The following is a 23,282-nucleotide window of genomic DNA, read 5'->3' as shown; positions in this document are numbered from 1 at the left end:
AATAGTATGAAATTCTCGGGAATATTGGTCGGCCATGTTCATTGCCATAGCTATCTGACAAGCTAAATCAAAAGTCAAGTTAGGTGTTGTCAATAACTTTCTTCTGATTGCATCATTTTTCATCCCACAAACAAAGCGGTCACGCAATGCTCGGTCCTGAAAGTTTCCGAAATTACAGTGAATAGATAGCTTTTTTAATGCTACAATGTACTCACTGATATTTTCTTTGATTAACTGATCCCGTATTCCAAAATGATAACTTTCAGCAATTCCCAGGGTCTCAGGACTGTAGTGCTGTTCTAACTTATCTGCTTAAGAGTTGTGTCCTTTGGCTTGACAGGCACAAGCACATTTTTCAGGGTTTCATACACCTCGGGCCCTGCTTCAGTTAAGAAAATCGCCCGTTGTCTTTCTAACTCCATTTGGTTATGGTTTTCATCATTGCGGACTTTGATGATATCATTTGCGGTGAAAAACATTTCAAGCTGCTTCACATATGCTCCGAAACTTTTACGGTCATTTGATACTCCCCCAAGTGCCCTATTATTCCCATAGTCACAGCCACCTGGACTCTGGCAGTTCAGACAAGTGTCCTTGTAATTTACCTTGGATTTGTAGCTGTTAATCAAAACAGAGAAGCTCTCAAAGTCTCTCTGTTAGTTGGCTGAATCCTCCACCAACAAAAATTGCAGCTTTCCCCCCCCCCCCCCCCCCCGATTATCCCATTCTCATCACCATTGTTGTATCTTCAGTACAACTCACAAACACACACAAGCCTTAAGATGGCAGAACACTCTGGAACTTTAGTCAGGTGATCTGTTCCCTTTTTAATTTGTACACAGCATTGGCTGCAGTGCCACAGTAATCCACAGGTGGCGCTATATATATTACGGGTAACATTCCAGGTGTGCTGATCCTGTCCTTGTTCAAGATCATCTACACATTCAGTTTCTGGATAGGGTCCCTGAATATTGATAGAGACGGAACTCTGGGCTCCTTTTCCTTTCATTCCAGTCCCTCTTCTCCCCACCCATGCTCCCTGGCCAAAAATACAGGGACCACTTGTAGTAACCATACATTACCCCATCACCCAGGGGGTGTATTTTTTGCCTGTTACTTTAGGGGTAAATCAAATGGCTATTCATAATGCCAATAGTTCATCTTCTGTCCCTTGAGCCCTTTTTATAATCAGTTCTATGTTTTTCAAAAAAATCTTCATGCTTCAGTTATATTTTAGGTACACTTACGCCCCTGTGTGCAGTGTGTATTCTACAGCACAAACCATTAACAGCACGCTGGTGATCCACAAAAAAAAAGAGTTCTTTCTAACCTTATCATAAATGTGTTTCCTTTTTTAAAAATACACTGTATTGCTCACCCCTTTTATCATCGCCATTATTGTTATATTCATCCACTTTGTTTAAATTGCCCAATTTGGATACTCAACAGTACACCACGATTCAGTATCAACAAATAAAATTCTGTTATCTGTATACAGGGGCAAGTAATGTCCTTGACCGATGTCTGAGGAGCAAAAGGAGGGAAATGTTTTTAGAATTTTGTGAATTTTAATTTTTTTTAACCTTTATTTTAACTTTAGCCACTTTCTACACTTTCTTATTTTTTTTCCACCTTTTCCGGTTTCTGGAGAATGTTTTTTTTAAATTGAAGTAAAGCTACTAATTCATTTGTACAAAATCTCACACCAGCCACTGAGTCATGCTCTTTAAAGACTTGGAGCTGATCAGGCAAATGCCAAACGTCTCACTGCTCCAATCACAACCAATAGCACTGCCTTATTTGTTAGAGATTGAGACCATCCGTTCTACTGCTTCCCACTCTTCCCCTAGCCCACTGGGCCAAACTTCCTCTAAGGATCCCCACCCCCCCCCCCCCCCACAACCCCGAATTTGCATATTTCTCTAGTTTTCTCCCATCTCCCCAGAGCTCATCTTGTTGATGAGACCCACCTCCTGTCCTCTTGACCCTAATCCCACTAAACTGCTGACCACCCAGCTTCCCTTTCTGGGCTCCCATGCTAGCTGATATTTATTGTGTATCTGTAAAGCATGCGCTCCCATGTTCCGTCACCAGGGAGCTCATCCCCTGAAGTCCCAAGGGATCCCAGCATCCCTTGGGAGCACTGTATATAAGCCGGCCCCTAAGGCCTGTTCCTCACTCTGGAGTGTCTTATTAAAGACTGAGGTCACTGTTACTTTAACCTCCCTGTGTGCAGCCTCATCTGCGTTAGGAACACAATAACTGGCGACGAGAATACAAATCCAACGCAAAGATGCAGCAAACTGTGGGCATCCTGGAGAAGTTCTCGGAGGGTGAGGACTGGGAAGCCTATGTCGAACGGCTAGACCAGTACTTTGTAGCCAACGAGCTGAACGGAGAAGGAAGCGCTGCAAAAAGGAGAGCGGTCCTCCTCACAGTCTGCGGGGCACCGACATACAGCCTCATGAAGAATCTTCTGGCTCTGGTGAAACCCACAGATAAGTCATATGAGGAGCTGTGTACACTGGTTCGGGAGCATCTTAACCCGAGGGAGAGCGTGCTGATGGTGAGGTATCGGTTCTACATGTGCCAGCGATCTGAAGGTCAGGAAGTGGCGAGCTACGTCGCCGAGCTAAGGCGACTTGCAGGACAATGTGAGTTTAATGGCTACCTGGAGCAAATGCTCAGAGACTTTTTTGTACTGGGCATTGGCCACGGGACCATCCTATGAAAACATTTGACTGTAGAGACACCGACCCACAGTAAGGCCATTGCGATAGCACAGGCGTTTATGTCCACCAGTGATAACATCAAACAAATCTCTCAGCACACAAGTGCTAGCAATGTTCATAAATTAACTGGAACTGTGTTTGCGAGCAGAAATGTACAGGGCTGAACCCACAAGTTTGCAACTGCCAGCAAGCCTCAGGTGACCCAAATGACTCAGAGTCCCCAACAAAGGATAAATGCAAGGCATTGTTGGCGTTGTGGAGGCTTCCATTCAGCCTATTCATGCCGCTTCAAAGAGTATGTTTGCAAGAGCTGTGGAACAATGGGGCACCTCCAATGAGCTTGCAAATGAGCTGCGAGCTCTGCAAAACCTGCTAACCACCACGTGGCAGAGGCAGATCGGTCCATGGTGGATCAAAGCAATTTCGAGCCTCAGAGAGAGGAGGCAGATGCTGAAGTACATGGGGTGCACACATTTTCGATGAAATGTCCACCTATAATGCTAAGCGTAAAATTGAATGGCTTACCCGTAGCCATGGAACTGGACACTGGTGCTAGCCAATCCATCATGAGTAAAAAGATGTTTGAGAGACTGTGGTACAACAAGGCACTCAGACCAGCCCTGAGCCGCATCCACACGAAACTAAGAACATACACCAAAGAGCTTATCACTCTCCTGGGCAGTGCCATGGTCAAGGTCACCTACGAGGGCACGGTGCACGAACTGTCACTCTGGATTGTCCCGAGCGATGGCCCCACACTGCTTGGAAGGAGCTGGCTGGGCAAAATCCGCTGGAACTGGGATGACATCCGAGCGCTATCACATGTCGATGAGGCCTCATATATGCAGGTTCTTAACAAATTTCCTTCCCTTTTTGAGCCAGGCATTGGAAACTTTTCCGGGGCGAAGGTGTGGATCCACTTGGTCCCAGAGGCACGACCCATTCATCACAAGGCGCGAGCGGTACCTCACATGATGAGGGAGACAGTGGAAATCGAGCTAGACAGGCTGCAACGCGAGGGCATCATCTCCCCAGTGGAATTCAGCGAGTGGGCCACCCGATTGTTCCAGTACTCAAAAGTGATGGCACGGTCAGGATTATAAAGTAACTATTAATCGTTTCTCGCTACAGGACCAATACCCGCTACCTCAGGCAGACGACCTATTTGCAACGCTGGCAGGAGGCAAGATGTTCACCAAGCTCAACCTGACTTTGGCCGACATGACGCAGGAGCTGGAGGAGTCTCCGAAGGGCCTCACCTGCATCAACACGCACAAGGGACTATTCATCTACAACAGATGCCCGTATGGAATTCGGTCGTCTGCAGCGCTCTTCCAGAGAAACATGGAGAGCCTACTCAAGTCGGTACCACACACAGTTATCTTTCAGGACGACATATTGGTCACGGGTCGGGACACTGCCGAGCACCTCCAAAACCTGGAGGAGGTCCTCCAGCGACTGGATTGCGTAGGGCTGCGGCTGAAGAGGTAGAAATGCATCTTCATGGCAACAGAAGTGGAGTTTTTGGGGAGAAAGATCGCATTCAGCCCACAGAAGCCAAGACAGAGGCTATCACGAACGCGCCCAGCCCACAGAATGTTACGGAGCTGCGGTCGTTCCTGGGACTCCTCAACTATTTTGGTAACTTCTTTTAGAGCCCCTACATGTGTTATTACGCAAAGGTGAGAACTGGGTATGGGGGAAAAAAACAAGTAATTGCTTTTGAGAAAGCCAGAAACATTTTATGCTCCAACAAGCTGCGTGTATTGTATAACCCGTGTAAAAGACTTGTGCTAGCATGTGATGCATCGTCGTACGGTGTCGGGTGTGTATTACGACAAGCTAACGTTGCAGGGAAGTTGCAACCTGTCGCCTATGCTTCCAGGAACTTGTCTAAGGCCGAGGCGGCCTACAGCATGATTGAGAAAGAGGGATTAGCGTGTGTGTTCGGGGTAAATAAAATGCATCAGTACCTGTTTGGCCTCAAATTTGAACTGGAAACTGATCACAAGCCCCTCACATCCCTGTTCGCTGAAAACAAGGGGATAAATACTAATGCCTCAGCCCGCATACAAAGGTGGGTATTCGTGCTATCAGCGTATAACTATACCATCCGCCACAGGCCAGGCACCGAGAACTGTGCGGATGCTCTCAGTCGGCTACCATTACCCACCATGGGGGTGGAAATGGCGCAGCCTGCAAACCTGTTGATGGTGGCGCAGCCCGCAGACTTGTTGATGGTCATGGAAGGGTTTGAAAATAATAAATCACCTGTCACGGCCCGCCAGATTAGGACTTGGACCAGCCAAGATCCTCTGCTGTCCCTAGTAAAAAACTGTGTACTGAATGGGAGCTGGGCCAGCATCGCCGTTGAAATGCAAGAGCTAATCAAGCCGTTCCAGCGGCGAAAGGACGAGCTGTCCATTCATCTCGGGTCTCCCACAGCACAAACCCCGGTATAGTAATGATGAAAGCGATAGCCAGATCCCACGTGTTATATCCCGATATCGACTCTGACTTAGAGTCCTGTGTACGGCAATGCAGCGTATGTGCTCAGTTGAGCAACGCGCCCAGAGAGGCACCACTAAGTTTGTGGTTCTGACCCTCCAGACCATGGTCGAGGATTCATGTCGACTATGCGGACACGTTTCTCGGTAAAATGTTCCTGGTGGTGGTGGATGCTTTTTCAAAATGGATTGAATGTGAAATAATGTCGGGAAGCACCGCCACCGCCACCATTGAAAGCCTGAGGACCATGTTTGCCACCCACGGCCTGCCTGACATACTGGTCAGTGACAACGGGCCATGTTTCACCAGTGCCGAATTTAAAGAATTCATGACTCGCAATGGGATCAAACATGTCACCTCAGCCCCGTTTAAACCAACCTCCAATGGGCAGGCAGAGCGGGCAGTACAAACCATCAAACAGAGCCTTAAACGAGTCACAGAAGGCTCACTCCAATCCTGCCTGTCCCGAGTACTGCTCAGCTACCGCACGAGACTCCACTTGCTCACAGTGGTGCCCCCAGCTGAACTACTCATGAAAAGGACACTTAAAACCAGACTCTCGCTGGTTCACCCCAACCTGCATGATCAGGTAGAGAGCAGGCGGTAGCAACAAAATGTAAACGATGGTCGCGCCACTGTGTCACAGGAAATTGATCTGAATGACCCTGTGTATGTGCTAAACTATGGACATGGTCCCAAGTGGATCGTGGGTACGGTGATAGCTAAAGAAGGGAATAGGGTGTTTGTAGTCAAACTAAACAATGGACAAATTTGCAGAAAGCACCTGGACCAAACAAGGCTGCGGTTCACAGACTGCCCTGAACAACCCACAGCAGACACCACCTTTTTCGAGCCCACAACACACACCCAAAGGATCAACGACACCACGCCGGACCAGGAAATTGAACCCATTACGCCCAACAGCCCAGCAAGGCCAGGCTCACCCAGCAGCCCTGCAGGGCCAACAACACGCCAGCTCAGTGAGGGCACAGCCAACACACCAGAACAGACATTTGTACCGAGGCGGTCCACCAGGGAAAGAAAGGCTCCCGACTGCCTCACCTTGTAAATAGTTTTCACTTTGACTTTGGCCGGCGGGGGGAGTGATGTTGTGTATCTGTAAAGCATGCACTCCCATGTTCCGCCACCAGGGAGCTCATCCACTGAAGTCCCAAGGGATCCCAGCGTCCCTTGGGAGCACTGTATATAAGCCGGCCCCTAAGGCCTGTTCCTCACTCTGGAGTGTCTTATTAAAGACTGAGGCCACTGTTACTTTAACCTCCCTGTGTGCAGCCTCATCTGTATTAGAAACACAATAATATTGTTAACTGTTCTCTCCTTGGGTTCTGTCCCCTTCTCTTTCAAATCTGCCGTCATCACAGCTCTAGTAAAAAAAAAAAAAAAACCTCGACCCTTCTGTCCTTGCAAACTACCGCCCCATCTCCAACCTCCATTTCCTCTTAAGTCCTTGAACATATCACCTCCCAAATCCAGGCCCATCTTTACCGGAACTCCATGTTTGAAGCCCTCCAATCAAGTTTCTGCCCCGGCACATGACCAAAATGGCTCTTACCAACGTTATAAATGACATCTTAGTTGATGACGATAAAGGTAAACTATATCTCCTCATCCTTCTCGACCTGTCTATAGCCTTTAACATGGTTAACCACAAAATTGTGCTCCAATGTCTCTCCACCATTGTCTGCACTTGCCTGATTCCATTCTTATCTATCCAGTCATAGCCAGAAAATTACCAGCAATGGCTTCTCTTCCCGCACTGTTACCTCTGGTGTCCCCCAAGGATCTATCCTTAGACCCCTCCTAGTTCTCATCTTCATGCTGCCCCTCAGCGACATCATCTGTCAACACGGCTTCAGTTTCCACATGTATGCTGCGCTAGCTCACCTCGATCTCTCTCGACTCCTCCATTGTCTCTAAGCTGTCAGACTGTTTGTTTGACATACAGTACTGGATAAACAGAAATATTCTCTAATTAAATATTGGGAAGACCAAAGCCATTGTCTTCGGCCCTTGCCACTGACTCCATCCCTCTCTCTGGCAACTGTCTAAGGCTGAACCAGACTGCTTGCAACCTTGGGATTTTTTTAAACCCAAGGTGACCTTCCTAACACATATCCGCACCATCACTAAGACTGCATATTTCCACCTCTGTAACATCACCCGTCTCTGCCTTTGCCTCAGCTCATCCGCTGTTCTAGCCCTCATCCATGCCTTTGTTACCTCTAGACATGACTCTTTCAACGCACTTCTGGCCGGCCTCCCTAGTTCTACCTTCTTGAGGTCATCCAAAACTCTGTTACCCATGTCCTAACTTGTATATAGTCCCGCTCACCCATCTCTCTTGTGCTCACTAACCTACATTGGCTCCTGGTTAAGCAACGCCTCAATTTTAAAATTCTTATCCTTGTTTGCAAATCCCTCCATGGCCTCCTATCTCTGCAATCTCCTCCAGCCCTACAACTCTGCGCTCCACCAATTCTGGCCTGTTGAGCATCCCTGATTTTAATCATGCCACCATTGATGGCCGTGCCTTCAACTGTTTAGGCCCTAAGCACTGGAATGCTCTCCCTAAACCGCTCTGCCTCTCTCCTCCTTCATGACGTTCCTTAAAACCTACCTCTTTGACCAAGCTTTTGGTCATCAGCCCTAATAGCTCCTTGTGTGGCTCGGTGTCAAATTTTCTTTGGAAATGCTTCTGTGAAGCGCTTTGTGACATTTTACTACATTAAAGACACTATATAAATGCAAGTTGTTATATTGCATCACATATCGGATAAAAGTGGGAAGAAATTGAAGTTAGGCATGTACTGTAAAATGTTTATACTTAAAACATATAATGGAATGCATTGCGGGCAATTGGATCTTCCCATTTTATCTTTGGGCTCAATATCCACATCAAGAACACTCTGCTCTCGGGTCGGGTACAGTGCAGGTCAGATAAGAACATAAGTTGTGGAATTAGAAAACACTAAGATTTCCTGATTGTGTGCACGTTTCTCCTTTTGAAAGAACATAAAGATTTAGATATGTTACTGACTAATTCACATTGTGTTCTCACCAATGTGTCTACAGACATTTCCTTGTGAACATGTGATCAGGTGCAGGCAATCCAACAGTCTTTTGCTTTCTCACCCAAACAGTGCAGGAAATGTGATGTGGGCCAGTGGAATGGTCCGAGAGCAGGTGTACCCTTCAGGCGGAAGATGGGGGTGTCTTGTCCTTACTAATGATCTCATTCACTTCATTTTAGACTTTGTGGTCCTGTATGCTATCAGCAGTATCTCACCATCTGTACAGGCACTTGTGTCTTCACTTACCTTGTTACATTTAATATATTCGTTATTTTAAGAATAACTCTAAAATCCAACGTGTCATCAATGATGTAGGCTGACTTAATACCAACATGTTCTACATTAATGGAATGTGGGAAAAGGAAGAAGATCGCAAGTCCGCTAATCAGAAGGCTGCGAACCACGGCACCTGTCAAATAAAGCTACGTTCGTTGAGGTTGGAGCCTCTGGTCAATGTACGGAATCGGAGCTACCAGCTCATTCTCCTAGTCAATAAAAGATTTTCCAGCACTGAATAACTATGCAGTGGTAGAATTGGCACTGACTGCCAATGTCACCTCCCTCCAGACTGGTTGCGCTTCCTTTTCTGGGACATGATTCCATGGGTGCCAACAAGCCTTTGTTGTCTAACCCATTTCTCTGCCAACATAATCTCCACCACAGCTTCTGAGAATCCTGGGTACTAAGTCATTGGTGCTTCTTTTCTTGCCACTGTTTTTCTGCTTTAGAGGCACTGGAGGAGGATGGTATGGTTGCATAGGATGGTATGTGTACATGGTTTTTGGAGGGATTGGGTTTCATAGGTTAAGTGATCTTTTCCTCATTACTTATTTTGGCAGCAGTTGTACAGCTAATAATGCCCTAGTTGAGATTTTGATTAGACTTGACCTGTAAATGTAACTATTCTCTCCTTGTACTGCAGCGGAAGTCACAATATGATCCTCTGGAAAGCAGCAGTGATGAGCCAACCTCTGCAGGAGTTGCTATAGAAACACCTGAAAATGGTAATTAACTGTATCTGTACTGGGGTTGAATGACAGTGTATCCTAATTCTTGGCCCATTTACAATGCGGAGGTGCGTCATTGCGTGTTAAATTACATAGAATTTACAGCACAGGAACAGGCCATTCGGCCCAACTGGTCTATGCCAGCAGTTATGCTCCTCGAGCCTCCTCCCACTCCTTTTCCTCATCCTCTCACCCTATCAGCAAATCCTTCTGTTCCTTTCTCCCTTATGTACCTATCTAGCTCCCCCTTAAATACATCGTCAATGCAGATGGAATTGAAATCCATTGGTTGGACTGCTTTGTTTGTCATTGGAAGATAAAGTATTGGAACAGCCCCAGAAATGCAGTATAGTTGCTTTCCCAAGCATTCTGGAATTGGATTCCTTTTGGATTCAAGTTGCTGGGTGATGTGCTAGAGTTAAGCTACATTGTCTTTGCTTAACTGAATAATTTAGCTATACAGCCATAGGTAACTAATGGGCCATATGTGTCACTCTCTTGATCCATATAGTTCTAGCACTGGATTGGGAGCGTAAGAATTTTTGCAGCATTAAGATCACCTTCTCATGGACAGCTAGTGATAGCAATCTGCACTTGAACTTTAGGGATGTGATTTTTCTTCTCCCACCCACTCTGCCATCTCACAGTATTCTCGATGCAATGTTTCAGAGCACCCATACTGTGACTGTGACTTTAAGTTGAGAAAACTAAGAACCAAGACCCAAATTTTGTGGGGATTAACATTGCAGAGAAAATCAAATAAATCAAGAAATAGCACTTTGGTTAGCCTGCTGATGCCAAACTCTGATTTTAAAAATCTTTACAATTGTAAGAGGAAGGCATTGTGATGGGTGATCAGGTTACTATTGAGAGAGCAAAAAGCTTCCTGGAACATGTAAATATATTTAATTCCCAAGGTATTTTGTTTATAAATAAAAACGTTCCCTCCCCCAGTATGACTTAAAAGATTACGTGCAAAAACCCCTTTCTCAATGCTGGTTGAAAATGCTTGCATCCCCAATGCGTGCCTTCTCAAGATCTCTGCACTTAGCTGTCTAATCCTACGTGCAGGTGGGCATTTCCATGACCATTTTGTATTTGATGTCGTGTTACATTTTCTGAGCTTAGGTGGAACAGTAGCTCTTGTGAACCTGTCCTGCACTGGTCTCAGCTTACAGATCAACAGACTTTGGGGTGCAAATGTGGAATGCAAAGCACCAGACTGTAGTCAAAGTTCTGTCTTTGCAACTTGGAACATGGAACCACAAGTTGCTGTAATAAAGCACCCTCTACTGGCTGGACTAAACTACACAGCAGATATTTTCACCAAAGTAAAATACTGCAGATGCTGGAAATCTGAAATAAAGAGACAAAATGCTGGAAATACTCAACAGGTCAGGCAGCCTCTGTGGAGAGGGAAACCGAGTTAACGTTTCAGGTCGATGACCTTTCATTGTACTCGGACAATGCAGCGATCTGTGGCTAATGGGATGAGCCGGTAATCATCTCCAAGGATTCTACCAATATCACTTTAACCAGGAGACAATGTGCAAGAGTGGCTGAAGATGTCTTGGTGATTCCTCCTCCTTCCCTCATTAACAGCAAATATTTACTTTCTGTTCTAGATTCTCTTTGCTTCCTCTCCAAAAAAAAACAAACGTCCCGGTATGAAATCCCTGTTGGAATAGATAGACAGCCTGATATAAGGCCACTTTGGCTCAGTTCTGTGTTCAGGGCATTTCTTCCCATCTCCTTGGGGATAAACCTTTGGTATCTGAGAGATCAGTGTGGCAACAGAATTGCAGCAAGTGCCCATTATGGGAAGAGAATGAGAACCTGTCAGAGTAGTCCTACTCGGATGGAATGCTTCGTGTGCATTTTGGTTTCTTTCATTTTTCCCCTCCTTCCAAATTCACCCTTTTGATGAGAATGAGAGCGATAGAATTTTGTTAGGCAAGGGTATCAAGGAATATGGATTAAAGGCAGGTAAATTGAGTTGAGGTACAAATTAGCCGTGATCTGATTAAATGGTGAAGCAGGCTCGAGAGGTTGCATAGCCTACTTGTGTTCCTGTGCTCTTTCTCAGCTGAATGTTGTTTCATAATGATCAGACTGGAGAACGCTTTATAATGCAGATGGATTAAGGAAAGAATAAGTAAAATTTCTACTAATCTGAATGTGGTCTATTTTTGACCCCAGTGAGGTCACCTGATACATGGTATAAATTCTTAATTCTAAGGGAGCTCCTAAGTTTTCTTAACTGGTGTATGTTGCAGGACAGCAAAGAGACCGTGCAGGACCTATTGTATCCTCTCCAATATCTGAACCAGCTTCAGCTTGGCAGAAACAAACCAAGAGTATAGATATTCACCATCCACAAACCTACCAGACTCCCACAGGTTCTGACATATCCACCGACCTGCAGATGAGGTACACTTCCAGTGTTTCTCAAATTCCAAGAAGAATTACTCCTATGGGTACTTCAGGAGACTTGTGCAGAACTGAGGAGCGAACAGCACCAAATGCTAGTATCTTAGAACAGGGCCACTTAAATGGTGAGTAGGAAAAGGGGAAGTATGTTCTATTGAGCTGTTCCATAATTCTTAAATGGTGGTAGTTTGCTGATGATTCAATTGCTTTGAAATTGATAAAAATTGAATTATTTAGCAATTTGAATTAATCAACACTAATCTAATGCTAAAAATATCTGGTGATTTGAGTGGTTTGTATCTGTATACTTACGTTCTTACTTCTCTTTGTTGCATTGCTTGAAACATGTTGTTTAGAATATCCTTGACCTGTGAAGGTGAAGCTCAGCTGTGATAATTTGAGTTGTGGCCTTTCATTAACATGTAAAAAGTGAAGTTCCACACATGAGGCTGCATCTAACTGATTAGTTTTAGATTATAAAAGTGATAACATGGCACAACTAAAACACTAGCAAGCATGCAGATAACTTTTAAGAACACAACATAAGAAATAGGAACAGGAGTCGGCCATATGTCCCCTGTAGCTTACTCCGCCATTCAATAAGATCACGGTTGATCATCGACCTCCACTCCACTTTCCCGCCTGATCTCTATATCCCTTGATTCCCCAGACTTCAAATATCTATCTATCTCAGCCTTGAATATATTCAGAGACTCAGCATCTCTGGGGCAGAGAATTCCAAAGATTCACAACCCTCTGAGTGAAGAAATTCCTCCTCATTTCTGTCTTAAAAGGCCGACCTACCCTTTATCCTGAGACTCTGCCCCTTAGTTCTAGACACTCCAGCCCGGGGGAAACAACCTCTCAGCATCTACCCTGTCAATCCCCTTCAGAATCTTGTATGAGATCATCTCTCATTCTTCTAAACTCCAGAGAATATATCCTACACAATCTCTAATAATAAGACAGCTCTCTCATCCCAGGAATCAATGTAGTGAACCTTTGTTGCACACCTCCAATGCAAGTATATTCTTCCTTGGATAAGGAGATCAAAACTGTGTGCAGTACTCCAGGTGTGGTCTCACCAAGGCCCTGTACAATTGTAGCAAGACTTGTAGCAAGACTTCCTTGCTGTTAGACTCCAACCCCCTTGCAATAGAGGACAACATGTCGTTTGCCTTCCTTATTGTTAGCTGTACCTGCATGCTAGCTTTCTGTGTTCCATTCACAAGGACACCCACATCTCTCTGAACACCAACATTTAATAGTTTCTCACCATTTAAAAAAGATTCTGTATTTCTATTCTTCCTACCAAAGTGAATAACCTCACATTTCCCTACATTATACTCCATCTGCCACTTTACTGCCCACTCACTTAGTTTATCTATGTCCCTTTTGCAGATGCTTTGTGTTCTCTGCACAGCTTACTGTCCCACCTAGCTTTGCATCGTCAGCAAACTTGGATACATTACACTCGGTCCCTTCATCTAGGTCATTAATATAGATTGTAAATAGCTGATCTTTGCGGCACCCCACTAGTTACAGTCTGCCAACCTGAAAAAGACCAGTTTATCCCTACTCTCTGCTTTCTGTCCATTATCCAATCTCATACATTACCTCCAATCCCATGATCCCTTATCTTGTGTAATGACCTCTTTTTATATGGTAAAAAATATTTTGTATAAAAAAAAATGCCATTTTGAAAATCCAAATATACTACATCCACTGGTTCCCCTTTATCTACCCTGCTAGTTACATCCTCAAAAAATTCTAATAAATTTGTCAAACACAATTTTCCTTTCATAAAACCGTGGTGACTCTGCCTAATCATGTTATGATTTTCTAAGTGCCCTGATACCACTTCCTTAACAATGGATTCCAGCATTTTCCCGATGACTGACGTCAGACTAACTGGCCTGTAGTTCCCTGTTTTCTCTCTCCCTCCTTTCTTGAATAGCAGTGTTACATTCGCTACCTTCCAATCTGCTGGGACGGTTTTAGAATCTAGAGAATTTTGAAAGATCAAAACCAATGCAACCACTATCTCTTCAGCTACCTCTTTTAGAACCCTAGCATGTAGGCTGTCGGGTCCAGGGGATTTGTTGGCTTTTAGTCTCATTAATTTCTCTAATACTTTTTCTCTACTTATATTAATTACATTAAGTTCCTCACCCTCATTAGACCCTTGGTTCCCCACTATTTTAGATATGCTTTTTGCATCTTCTACTCTGAAGACAGATACAAAACATTTGAACATTTCTGCCATTTCCTTATTCCCCATAATAATTTCTCCTGCTTCATCCTCTAAGGGACCAACGTTTACTTTTGCTACTCTCTTTCTTTTTACATACTTGTAAAAGCTCTTACAATCTGTTTTTATATTTCTTGTTAGTTTTCAGAAGAATGAGAGGTGATCTTACCAAAACATATAAGATAATAAGGGGGCTCGACAAGGTGGATATTTCCACTCGTAGGGGAAACTAAAACGAGGGGATATCGTCTCAGAATAAGGGGCCGCCCATTTAAAACTGAGATGAGGAGGAATTTCTTTTCTGAGGGTTGTAAATCTGTGGAATTCTCTGCCCTAGCGAGCTGTGGAGGCTGGTTCATTGAATATATTTAAGGCAGATCTAGACAGATTTTTGAGCGACAAGGGAATAAAGGGTTATGGGGAGCGGGCAGGGAAGTGGAGCTGAGTCCATGATCAGATCAGCCATGATCTTATTGAATGGCGGAGCAGGTTCGAGGGGCCAGGTGGCCTACTCCTGCTCCTATTTCTTATGTTCTTATGTTCTCTCATAGTCTATTTTTTCCCTTTTGATCATTTTTTGGTTATCCTTTGCTGATTTCTGAAACTCTCCCAATCCTCAGGCTTACTACTTTTCTTCGCAACATTATAAACTTCTTCTTTCAATCTAATGCTATCCGTAACTTCTTTGTTAGTCGCAGATAGATTACTTTTCCTGTGTAGTTTTTTTTTCTCAATGGAATGTATTTTTGTTGAGAATTATGAAATATTTTTTAAATGCTAGCCACTGCTTATCTACTGCCATACCTTGTAATTTATTTTTCCAATCTACCTTAGCCAACTCGCCCTTCATACCTATGTAATTGGCTTTATTTAAATTTAAGACTCTAGTTTTGGGCTTAGGCAAGTCACTCTCAAATATAATGTGAAATTCTATCGTATTATGATCACTCTCCCCCAGAGGATCCTTTACTATGAGATTGCTAATTAACCCTGTCCCATTACACAATACAAGATCTAAAATAGCTGTTCCCTGATTAGTTCCATGATGTATTGTTCTAGGAAACTGTCCCGAATGCATTCCATCAGACTACCTTTGGCAATTTTATTTGCCCTGCCTATATGAAGATTAAAGTCCCCCACGATTATTGCATTACCTTTATTACAAGCTCCTTCTATTTCTTGATTAATATTCTGTCCAACGGTATAGCTACTATTCGGGGGCCTATATACTACTCCCACCAGTGTTTTCTGCCCCTTGTTATTCCTTATCTCCGCCCATACTCATTCTACTTCCTAATCTTCTGAGCCGAGATCCTTTCTCTCTACCGGCCTTATGTCATCCTTTATTATCAGGGCTAACCATTCTGCCTGTCTTTTTCAAAACATCGAGTACCCTGGAATATTTAGTTCCCAACCTTGGTCACCTTGCAACCATGTCTCTGCAATGGCTACTAGATCAATCCATTTATCTCGATTTGAGCCACTAGTTTATCTATCTTGTTATGAATGCTTCATGGCATTCAGATAAAGAGTCTTTAATTTAATTTTTTTACCATTATTCCCTGCTTTGATTTTATTCTCTGCTGCACTGCTACCATTAAACTCTCTGTCCCTTCTGTTATGTATGAATAAAGAGTCTGACTGGATACTATGAGCTCAAAGTAAAGTGTGACCTTAGTCTTTCATTGCAGGTCTCCAGAGTGCCTCTCCAGCCTGCGAAGCCTCCTTAAGTACCTGGGCTCCCAAGGGATTGTGGGATCCCTTGGGACTCCAGGGGATGAGCCCTCTGGTGGCGATACAAGGTATATACAGGTTTACAAATATAACAACACTGCCCCCCAAAGTCAATAGTGTAACTATTTACAAGGTGAGTCGATCTGAGGCCTTTCTTTCCCTGGTTGATCGTCCCGGTGCGAATGCTGGTTTTGGTGAGTCGATGATTGGGCCTCGCTGGGCTGCTGTGCAGCTGGCCTTGCTGGGCTGCCTGGTGTGGTGACTCCTGCTGGGCTGCTGTGGGTGATGGGTTCTGCTTCATGGCTAACCGCGGTGTCGGTTGCCACTGGTGTGTATGTTGGGGGTTCAAAGAAGATAGGGTCCAAAGTAGATTGCTCAGGACAGTCCGTGAATCTGAGTTTGATTTGGTCCAAGTGTTTCTGGTGAATGAGTCCATTTGAAAGTTTGACCCAAAACACCCTGTTCCCCTCTTTGGCCACAATAGTGCCGGGAAGCCACTTGGGACCTTGTCCATAGTTCAACACAAATACCGGATCATTGATTTCAATTTCGTGTGACACATTTGCGCTATCATGATATGTACTTTGTTGAAGCTGCCTGCTCTATACCTGTTCATGTAGCTCAGGGCAAACTAACGAGAGCCTTGTCTTAAGTGCTCTTTACATGAGCAGTTCAGCGGGTGGAATCCCAGTGAGCGAGTGGGGTCTCGTGCAGTAGCTAAGCAGGACTCGGGATAGGCGAATCTGCAGTGAGCCTTCAGTTACCCCCTTCAAGCCCTGCTTGATAGTTTGCACTGCTCTCTCTGCCTGACCATTGGATGCTGGTTTGAACGGAGCAGATGTAACACGTTTGATCCCGTTGCGGGTCATAAACTCGGCACTGGTGAAACATGGCCCGCAGGATTTCAGTGGTGGCAGCGGACGTGCTTGCCGACATTATCTCACATTCAATCCATTTGGAGTACGTATCTACAACCACAAGGAACATTTTTCCCAAAAACTGGCCTGCATAGTCGACATGAACCCTAGACCACGGTTTGGAGGGCCAAGACAATAAACTTAGTGGCGCCTCCCTGGGTGCATTGCTTAACTGTGAGCATGCATGTGTGCACGCAGGACTCTAAGTCCGCATCGATACCGGGCCACCACACGTGGGATCTGGCTATCGCTTTCATCATTACGATGCCTGGGTGAGTACTGTGGAGGTCACTGATGAAAGTGTCCCTGCCCTTCTTGGGGACCACTACCCGATTACCCCACAGAAGGCAGTCTGCCTTTATAGACATTTCATCTTTGCGCCGCTGGTACGGCTTTACCTCTTCCTGCATTTCCACTGGGACACTAGACCAGCTCACGTGAAGCACACAATTTTTTACTAAGGACAGTAAGGGGTCCTGGCTCGTCCAGGTTCTAATCTGTTGGGCTGTGACGGGTGATTGCTCACTCTCGAATGCTTCCATAACCATGACTAAATCTGCGGGCTGTGCCATTTCCACCACCGTGGTGGGCACTGGCAGCCTACTGAGAGCATCGGCGCAGTTTTCTGTGCCTGGCCTATGGCGGATGGCGTAGTTGTATGCGGACAACGTGAGTGCCCATCTCTGGATGCGGGCCAATGCATTCATCACCCTTGATGGTGGACTCTGAGACATCTGTGAACGTGCAGCTGCAGGCATGTGGGGCCTGCCCTGTACGTTGCGATTTGAAAACATCATCACTTTGTTCACAGTACTTATCGCAGCACTTGTGTGCTGAGAGATTTGCTTCGTATTGTCACTGGTGGCAATGAACGCCTGGGCTATCGCTATAGCCTTACTCAAGGTTGGGGTCTCTACAGTCAAAAGTTTGCGAAGTATCACTTTATGGCCAATGCCAAGTACGAAAAAGTCTCTGAGCATGTGCTCCAAATGTCCTTCAAATTTGCAATGTTCTGCAAGGCATCTCAGCTCAGCGACATAACTCGCTACTTCCTGGCCTTCAGACAATTTGTAAGTGTAGAACCGATACCTCGCCATCAGAACGCTTTCCTTCGGGTTCAGATGCTCTCGGACCAGTGTGCACAAATCATCATACGATTTCTCTGTGGGTTTTGCTGGAGCAAGCAGATTTTTCATGAGGCCATACGTTGGTGCCCCACAGATGGTGAGGAGGATCACTTTACATTTGGCAGCGTTCGCTTCTCTTTCCAGCTCGTTGACCACGAAGTATTGGTCAAGTCGCTCCACGGAGGTTTCCCAATCATCTCCCTCTGAGAATTTCTCCAGGATGCCCACTGTTCTCTGCATCGTTGGGTTCGTCATCTGTATCTCGTCGCCAGTTGTTATGTATGAATAAAGAGTCTGACTGGATACTGTGAGAAAGTAAAGTGTGACCTTAGTCTTTTATTGCAGGTCTCCAGAGTGCCTCTCCAGCCTGTGAGGCCTCCTTAAGTACCTGTGCTCCCAAGGGATTGTGGGATCCCTTGGGTCTCCAGGGGATGAGCCCTCTGGTGGCTACACAAAGTATATACAGGTTTACATATATAACACCTTCCTGTCACACTCAGCTTATTTTTACCCAAATCGCGACACTGCTCTATTGCATTGACCTTTCTCTTTAGATATCTAAATTTCCCCTCACCTGATCCCCCGCCCCACCCCCCTTTTTAAAAAACTTTAAACCCCTATCTACAGCCCTAGTTATTCGATTTGCCAGAACACTGGTCCCAGCCCGGTTTAAGTGGAGCCCATCTCGACGGAATAGCTCCCACTTTTCCCAGTACTGGTGCCAGTGCCTCATGAATTGAAACCACTTCCTCCCACACCACTCTTTGAGCCACGCATTTAACAATGAGCTGCTTGACCCTATGCCAATTTGCACGTGGCTCAGGTCATAATCCAGAGATTATTGCCCTTGAGGTTCTGCTTGTTAATTTAGACCCTAGCTCCTCAAACTTCCTCAGCAGAACCTCATTTTTAGTTCTACCTGGGTCATTGGTTCCTAAATGGACCACGACAACTGGATGCTCCCCCTCCCACTCCAAGTTCTTTTCCAGTCACGAGGAGATATCCTTAACACAGGCAACACAACCTCCGGATCTCCCTGTCATGGCTGCAGAGAACAATATCTTGCCCCCTGACTATATTGTCCCCTACCACTACCACATCCCTCCCTTCCTTCCTTCTCCTTCTCCTTCCCCCCCACCCCCCGCCCCCCCAACTTGGATGGTCTGCTGTACCACAGTGCCGTGGTCAGTTTGCCCATCCTCCCTGCAGTCCTTTTCCTCATCCATACAGGGAGCAAGTACCTCGTACCTGTTGCACTGGGTCAAGGGCTGAGGCTCCTCCAACACTGCATCCTGGGTCCCCATACCTTCCTGACTCATAGTCACACCCTCCTGTCCCTGATCATTGATTAACTCAAAAGTACTATTGAACCTTAAGGGCATGACTGCCTCCTGGAGCAAAGTGTCCAGGTAACTCTCTCCCTCCCTGATGCATCGCAATGTCTGCAGCTCGTACTCCAGCTCAACAACTCTGAGCCGAAGTTCCCGAGCTGCAGACACTTACTGCCGATGTGGATCGCGATGCTCTCTGCCAACTCCCACATGCTGCAGTTATGACACATCACCTGCCCTGCCATCTCTAACCTTGTTTTATTTATTAATAAATTAGTTAAATCTTTGATTCAATCAATGTTTTAGATTTATTGTTTAATTATTTTATGTTTAAGTTATTAATTTAATCATTACTAACAAGTTTCAGTTTCTTAGCTCTTAATTCAACCCCCTTCCCTAACTTAAATAGCAATGAAAAGCTGTAATACTCAGCAACCAATCACCTACCTGCTCTCCCTGTGATGTCACTGAGTTTTTTTTGGTTGTTTTTGAATCGGAGCCTCCCGCTCTTTTTATGGCGTTCTCGCTCTGCTCCCACTTCTTCAGTCTCGGGCCTCCTGTCTCCTTGCTCTTTTTGTGCCGCTCCGCTCTCGCTGTTTTAAGATTGTACTAGGGAGAACAACCAGGATGGGAGAGAGTAAAGGTTCTGCTGGGGGCAAGGGCATCAAAGGGGGAAGTGAAGGAGTGATGTGCAGATTGACCACTACGTCATGGTGAATAGAAGGCCAAAGGATAGAAAGTTGGGAATTTGAAAGTGCACTTGTGGGAGAGACTTTTTTTCCAGGAGCGGATGTGGAAGGCAGTCGGGGAAGTGGGTGGTGAGGGATGCAAGCTGGTCGGAGATGGGAGTAGAGAGGGTGCACAAGTTCAACAAGGCGAACTGGGTAGGAGAGTTTATAAAGAGGGAGATGTTTAGGGAGGGCAGTGAAATCCTAGGAAAGAGGGCAAGGAGTGTTGAGATGGATATAGAAATCATCAAGGATGAGGAGTTACTCAGTGCAGAGGCCAAAGGAGGAACAATGTCTCTGGGCGAAAGAAGGAATGGGGTTTGTGGGATGGTAGAGAACGAGTAATTTAAAGGACAGTAAAGAGTGGTGAACCATCATGAGAGAGTGGTAGACCAAGCTAAGGTGTTTGAAGGAGGAGAAGGAGCCAGAGCAATAGACTGAAGAGACCAGGGTGTGATTTGGTGATGAGGGTTATGATTTGATGATGGAGGGAGCAATATAGCAGTTTGGATTGGGTTGGTGGGTATTCATATTAAGTTTTACAGTAAGATTTGTTTAATAAAGTAAATTTACCCTTGCTCTCCTGCTTACTCATTATGTCCATATTTACAAATAAAATGATTCACATATGTGAGCACAATACTATACAACACTATACTATCAGTAATGTACAATATATAAGGATCCCATTGATTTCCGTGCTCTTTATGAATTAGCAATCGGGAGGGAGGGAAGGCTCGGGATATCAGGCTTGGGGGTGTGGGGGGAGGGGGGTTCGGCCAATTGCAGCAGATGATTTGTTTGAGTGGCCCACAAGCCGCGCTCTAAAAAGCTCTTGCCTGCTTGATCCAGCTGCCTGGTTTTCCGAGCCCTGTGAAACCTGGAGCACAGATGTTAATTTAAATCAGACTCCCAGCTGCATTGTGGGAGCCTGATTTAAATATTAGAATGAAAAGGGCCTTGTAAATGTCTGGTGTGTCACCCAGTTTAATGTTTTGTTTTACAGATAAACTCTAAAAGAGTTCAATATTTGAATGAGGTGTCCTGCCTCTCGAGCGGGTCACAGACACACCACGCAATTCGCTGCGGTAAAAATGGTAGCTGGGTGTACGCAGCGGGTTGCACGATTTTTAATTTTTAACCGCCTAAATGTTCACAAGCTTTTTTTCCTTATATAAACACTTGGGTCCCAATATTTGCGGGGAGAGTGCAGGGTAGTGTGTTTGTGGGGATTGGGGGTGGGGGTTAAAATTTCTCCCTTGGTTTTCAAAAATTAGTTTAAAAATAACTATATTCTGTCACATTTTACTATTTTGAAGGTGCTGATAGTAAGACATCATGATTCTGATGACTTCAAGAGCAGAAGTATAATTTCCCTCGATCCACCCTCAAAACTGTGGAGCGATATCATAACCTCTCAAAATATGGTGCAGTTTCTTGTGTCTAATAAATGCTCCACATTGATTTATACAGGCATCTACGAGATGAATTTAATTTTTGGCGGGGGGGAAGAATACATATGACGTACTCTTCTCTTTCCACATCATCCCCCCCCCCTCCCCCCACTCCTCCCTCTAACCCTTGACCTGAGGTGTAAGGAGAAAATGGATCCATACATAGTTGGAGATATTTCTTGTTTTGCTGGTATTACCCCCTCAGGAGAGGGCCTATGAATAGGGGCTCTACTGATTCCCACTGAGAATATGCAGCCAAAGTCTACTCTGTCTTGCTTATGTTGAAAATGGGCACAAAGCCATTCATTTTGTCTTCTGTTTCAAAGTTCATTTTTCTTTTAAAAATACTTTATTTTATTGCCGCTTGAAGCATACTAATTTTCAAATTGTTTGGGGTCTTTTTGTACTTGAAATGATATTGCCCTGTGCTGAGAATTAGTGAGACCACATTGTGAAGGGGCTACTCGTTGGGGTAAGTTAATATATTCTCTGTTACAGGTCAGCACAGAATTCCTGCAGTCCCCGATGCAGAGTCTCCTACTTGTGAACAGGCTCCAGACCTGACCAAACAAGACAATGTTGCAGGAACACACTGCAATCGGACACAAGCCGACCAGGCTGCTGAGATCAAGGACCAAAGAACTGAGCCGACTGTTGGCAGTACTCCGATTCCAAAAGCACGGAGTCATTTAGAATTTACAGAGGAAACACGGAAGGCTCCGAAAGATTCTGAACACCGTGATTTGAATGGTGAGTATGTGGTGCTGAAATGTTTCTTCTCATCTGAAGTTTCAGAAGACGATGTTTGTTGACATTACTGGAGGTGGGGGACAAATGATGAGCACTCAATCCACACCCACTGTGTGTGAGAGTGCAATTCAATCACTTTTTTTCCCCCCTAAATCCCTGGTTTGCAATATTTTAATTGAGCTTCTGAGAAAAGCCCAATCAGCAATGATTCAGTCCTTGCCAATTAAAAAATAAAATGACCTAGCTCCCTCTGTCTCCAAATTTCCAACAGTCTAGCTATATAATACAAAATATTTCAAGAGGATATTTCATTCTCAGTAACATGATGGTTAAAAAACAAAGTCTTCCTAACTGATAAAATGACCTAATTGGTGATGCAAGGAGAAATGAGCTGGGAGCGGTTAGCAAGCCTGGCCATGTGAAGGACCTGAATGAACACCAGATTGCCATTGATCCAATGGACTGGATTTTCGGTTTTGCTGTTTTCGGGGCGGGAAGGTTACCGCCCGGGTAACGTTTGCGCTGTGTGGAGAAATTTTTGCCATCTGGGCCCCAGGGGTGCAGTGTAAAGGGAGGCGTACAACTTTCACGGCACAAAAATGGGAACCTAGCTAAAGTGCAGGGCCTGGAGCGCTCCGAGAGAGGTCTTGGGAGGGGAAAAATAAAAAAATAAAAACCTCGCAAACATTCTCATAACATTGCCCACACCACTACAACACACATTGCTACAAAAAACTAAAAGAATAAACACCGAAACGTATCTTTTTTTTGCACTTTATCTGCCTCACTGCTGCCGGCAGGGCCGCTCTGTATTCCCTGGTGGTCATCGCAGGGCACGCTTCGGGGCATACGGGTCAGGTGTGAATCCAAACTACTGCCGCTGTCACAATGAGAGGCGTTACACACCTGGTGCAGCTCTTCCTGGCGGTGGTCCTAAGCTCCGCCGCAAAACGGGACTGGATGATCGCAACGGGGTGCAGAATACCTTGCCGCCCCATTTCTCGCCGCTCCGGGGCGAAACCTGCAGCGTAACGGACCCAAAAATTCAGCCCATAGTGTTTAATCAGTCTATCACTTCAGCTGCACATGTGTTTATCCAATTTTCTTTCACTTTCTCCCAGCCCACTACTTACTGACTATCTCCTCATGTTGGAGGTCAGCAGTTCTTTCCAGTCAGCAGTTTGTCAATGACAAAGCTCCGCGATGAATCCAGCTCCCTCA

The 23,282-nt window shown here is 45.2% G+C and overlaps 1 protein-coding gene across 4 annotated transcripts in view; it reads left to right on the top strand.

Annotated features, from left to right (window-relative positions):
• Positions 1-23,282, top strand: part of LOC139265568 (synaptotagmin-like protein 2) — a 140,596-nt gene that overhangs the window by 61,356 nt on the left and 55,958 nt on the right. For 3 of the 4 annotated variants that reach the window (XM_070882657.1, XM_070882655.1, XM_070882654.1), the window contains exons 6-8: positions 9,255-9,336; positions 11,616-11,894; positions 21,810-22,061. In XM_070882657.1, the coding sequence (XP_070738758.1) occupies positions 9,255-9,336; positions 11,616-11,894; positions 21,810-22,061 (613 nt within the window). The remainder of the gene's footprint in view (positions 1-9,254; positions 9,337-11,615; positions 11,895-21,809; positions 22,062-23,282) is intronic. The other variant, XM_070882656.1, reaches the window with a different exon arrangement.

This window comes from Pristiophorus japonicus, chromosome 6 (genome assembly GCF_044704955.1).
Source record: "Pristiophorus japonicus isolate sPriJap1 chromosome 6, sPriJap1.hap1, whole genome shotgun sequence".
NCBI lineage: Eukaryota > Metazoa > Chordata > Chondrichthyes > Pristiophoridae > Pristiophorus > Pristiophorus japonicus.
Note: the sequence above shows the minus strand (reverse complement) of the source record. Positions and strands in the feature narration are given on the sequence as shown.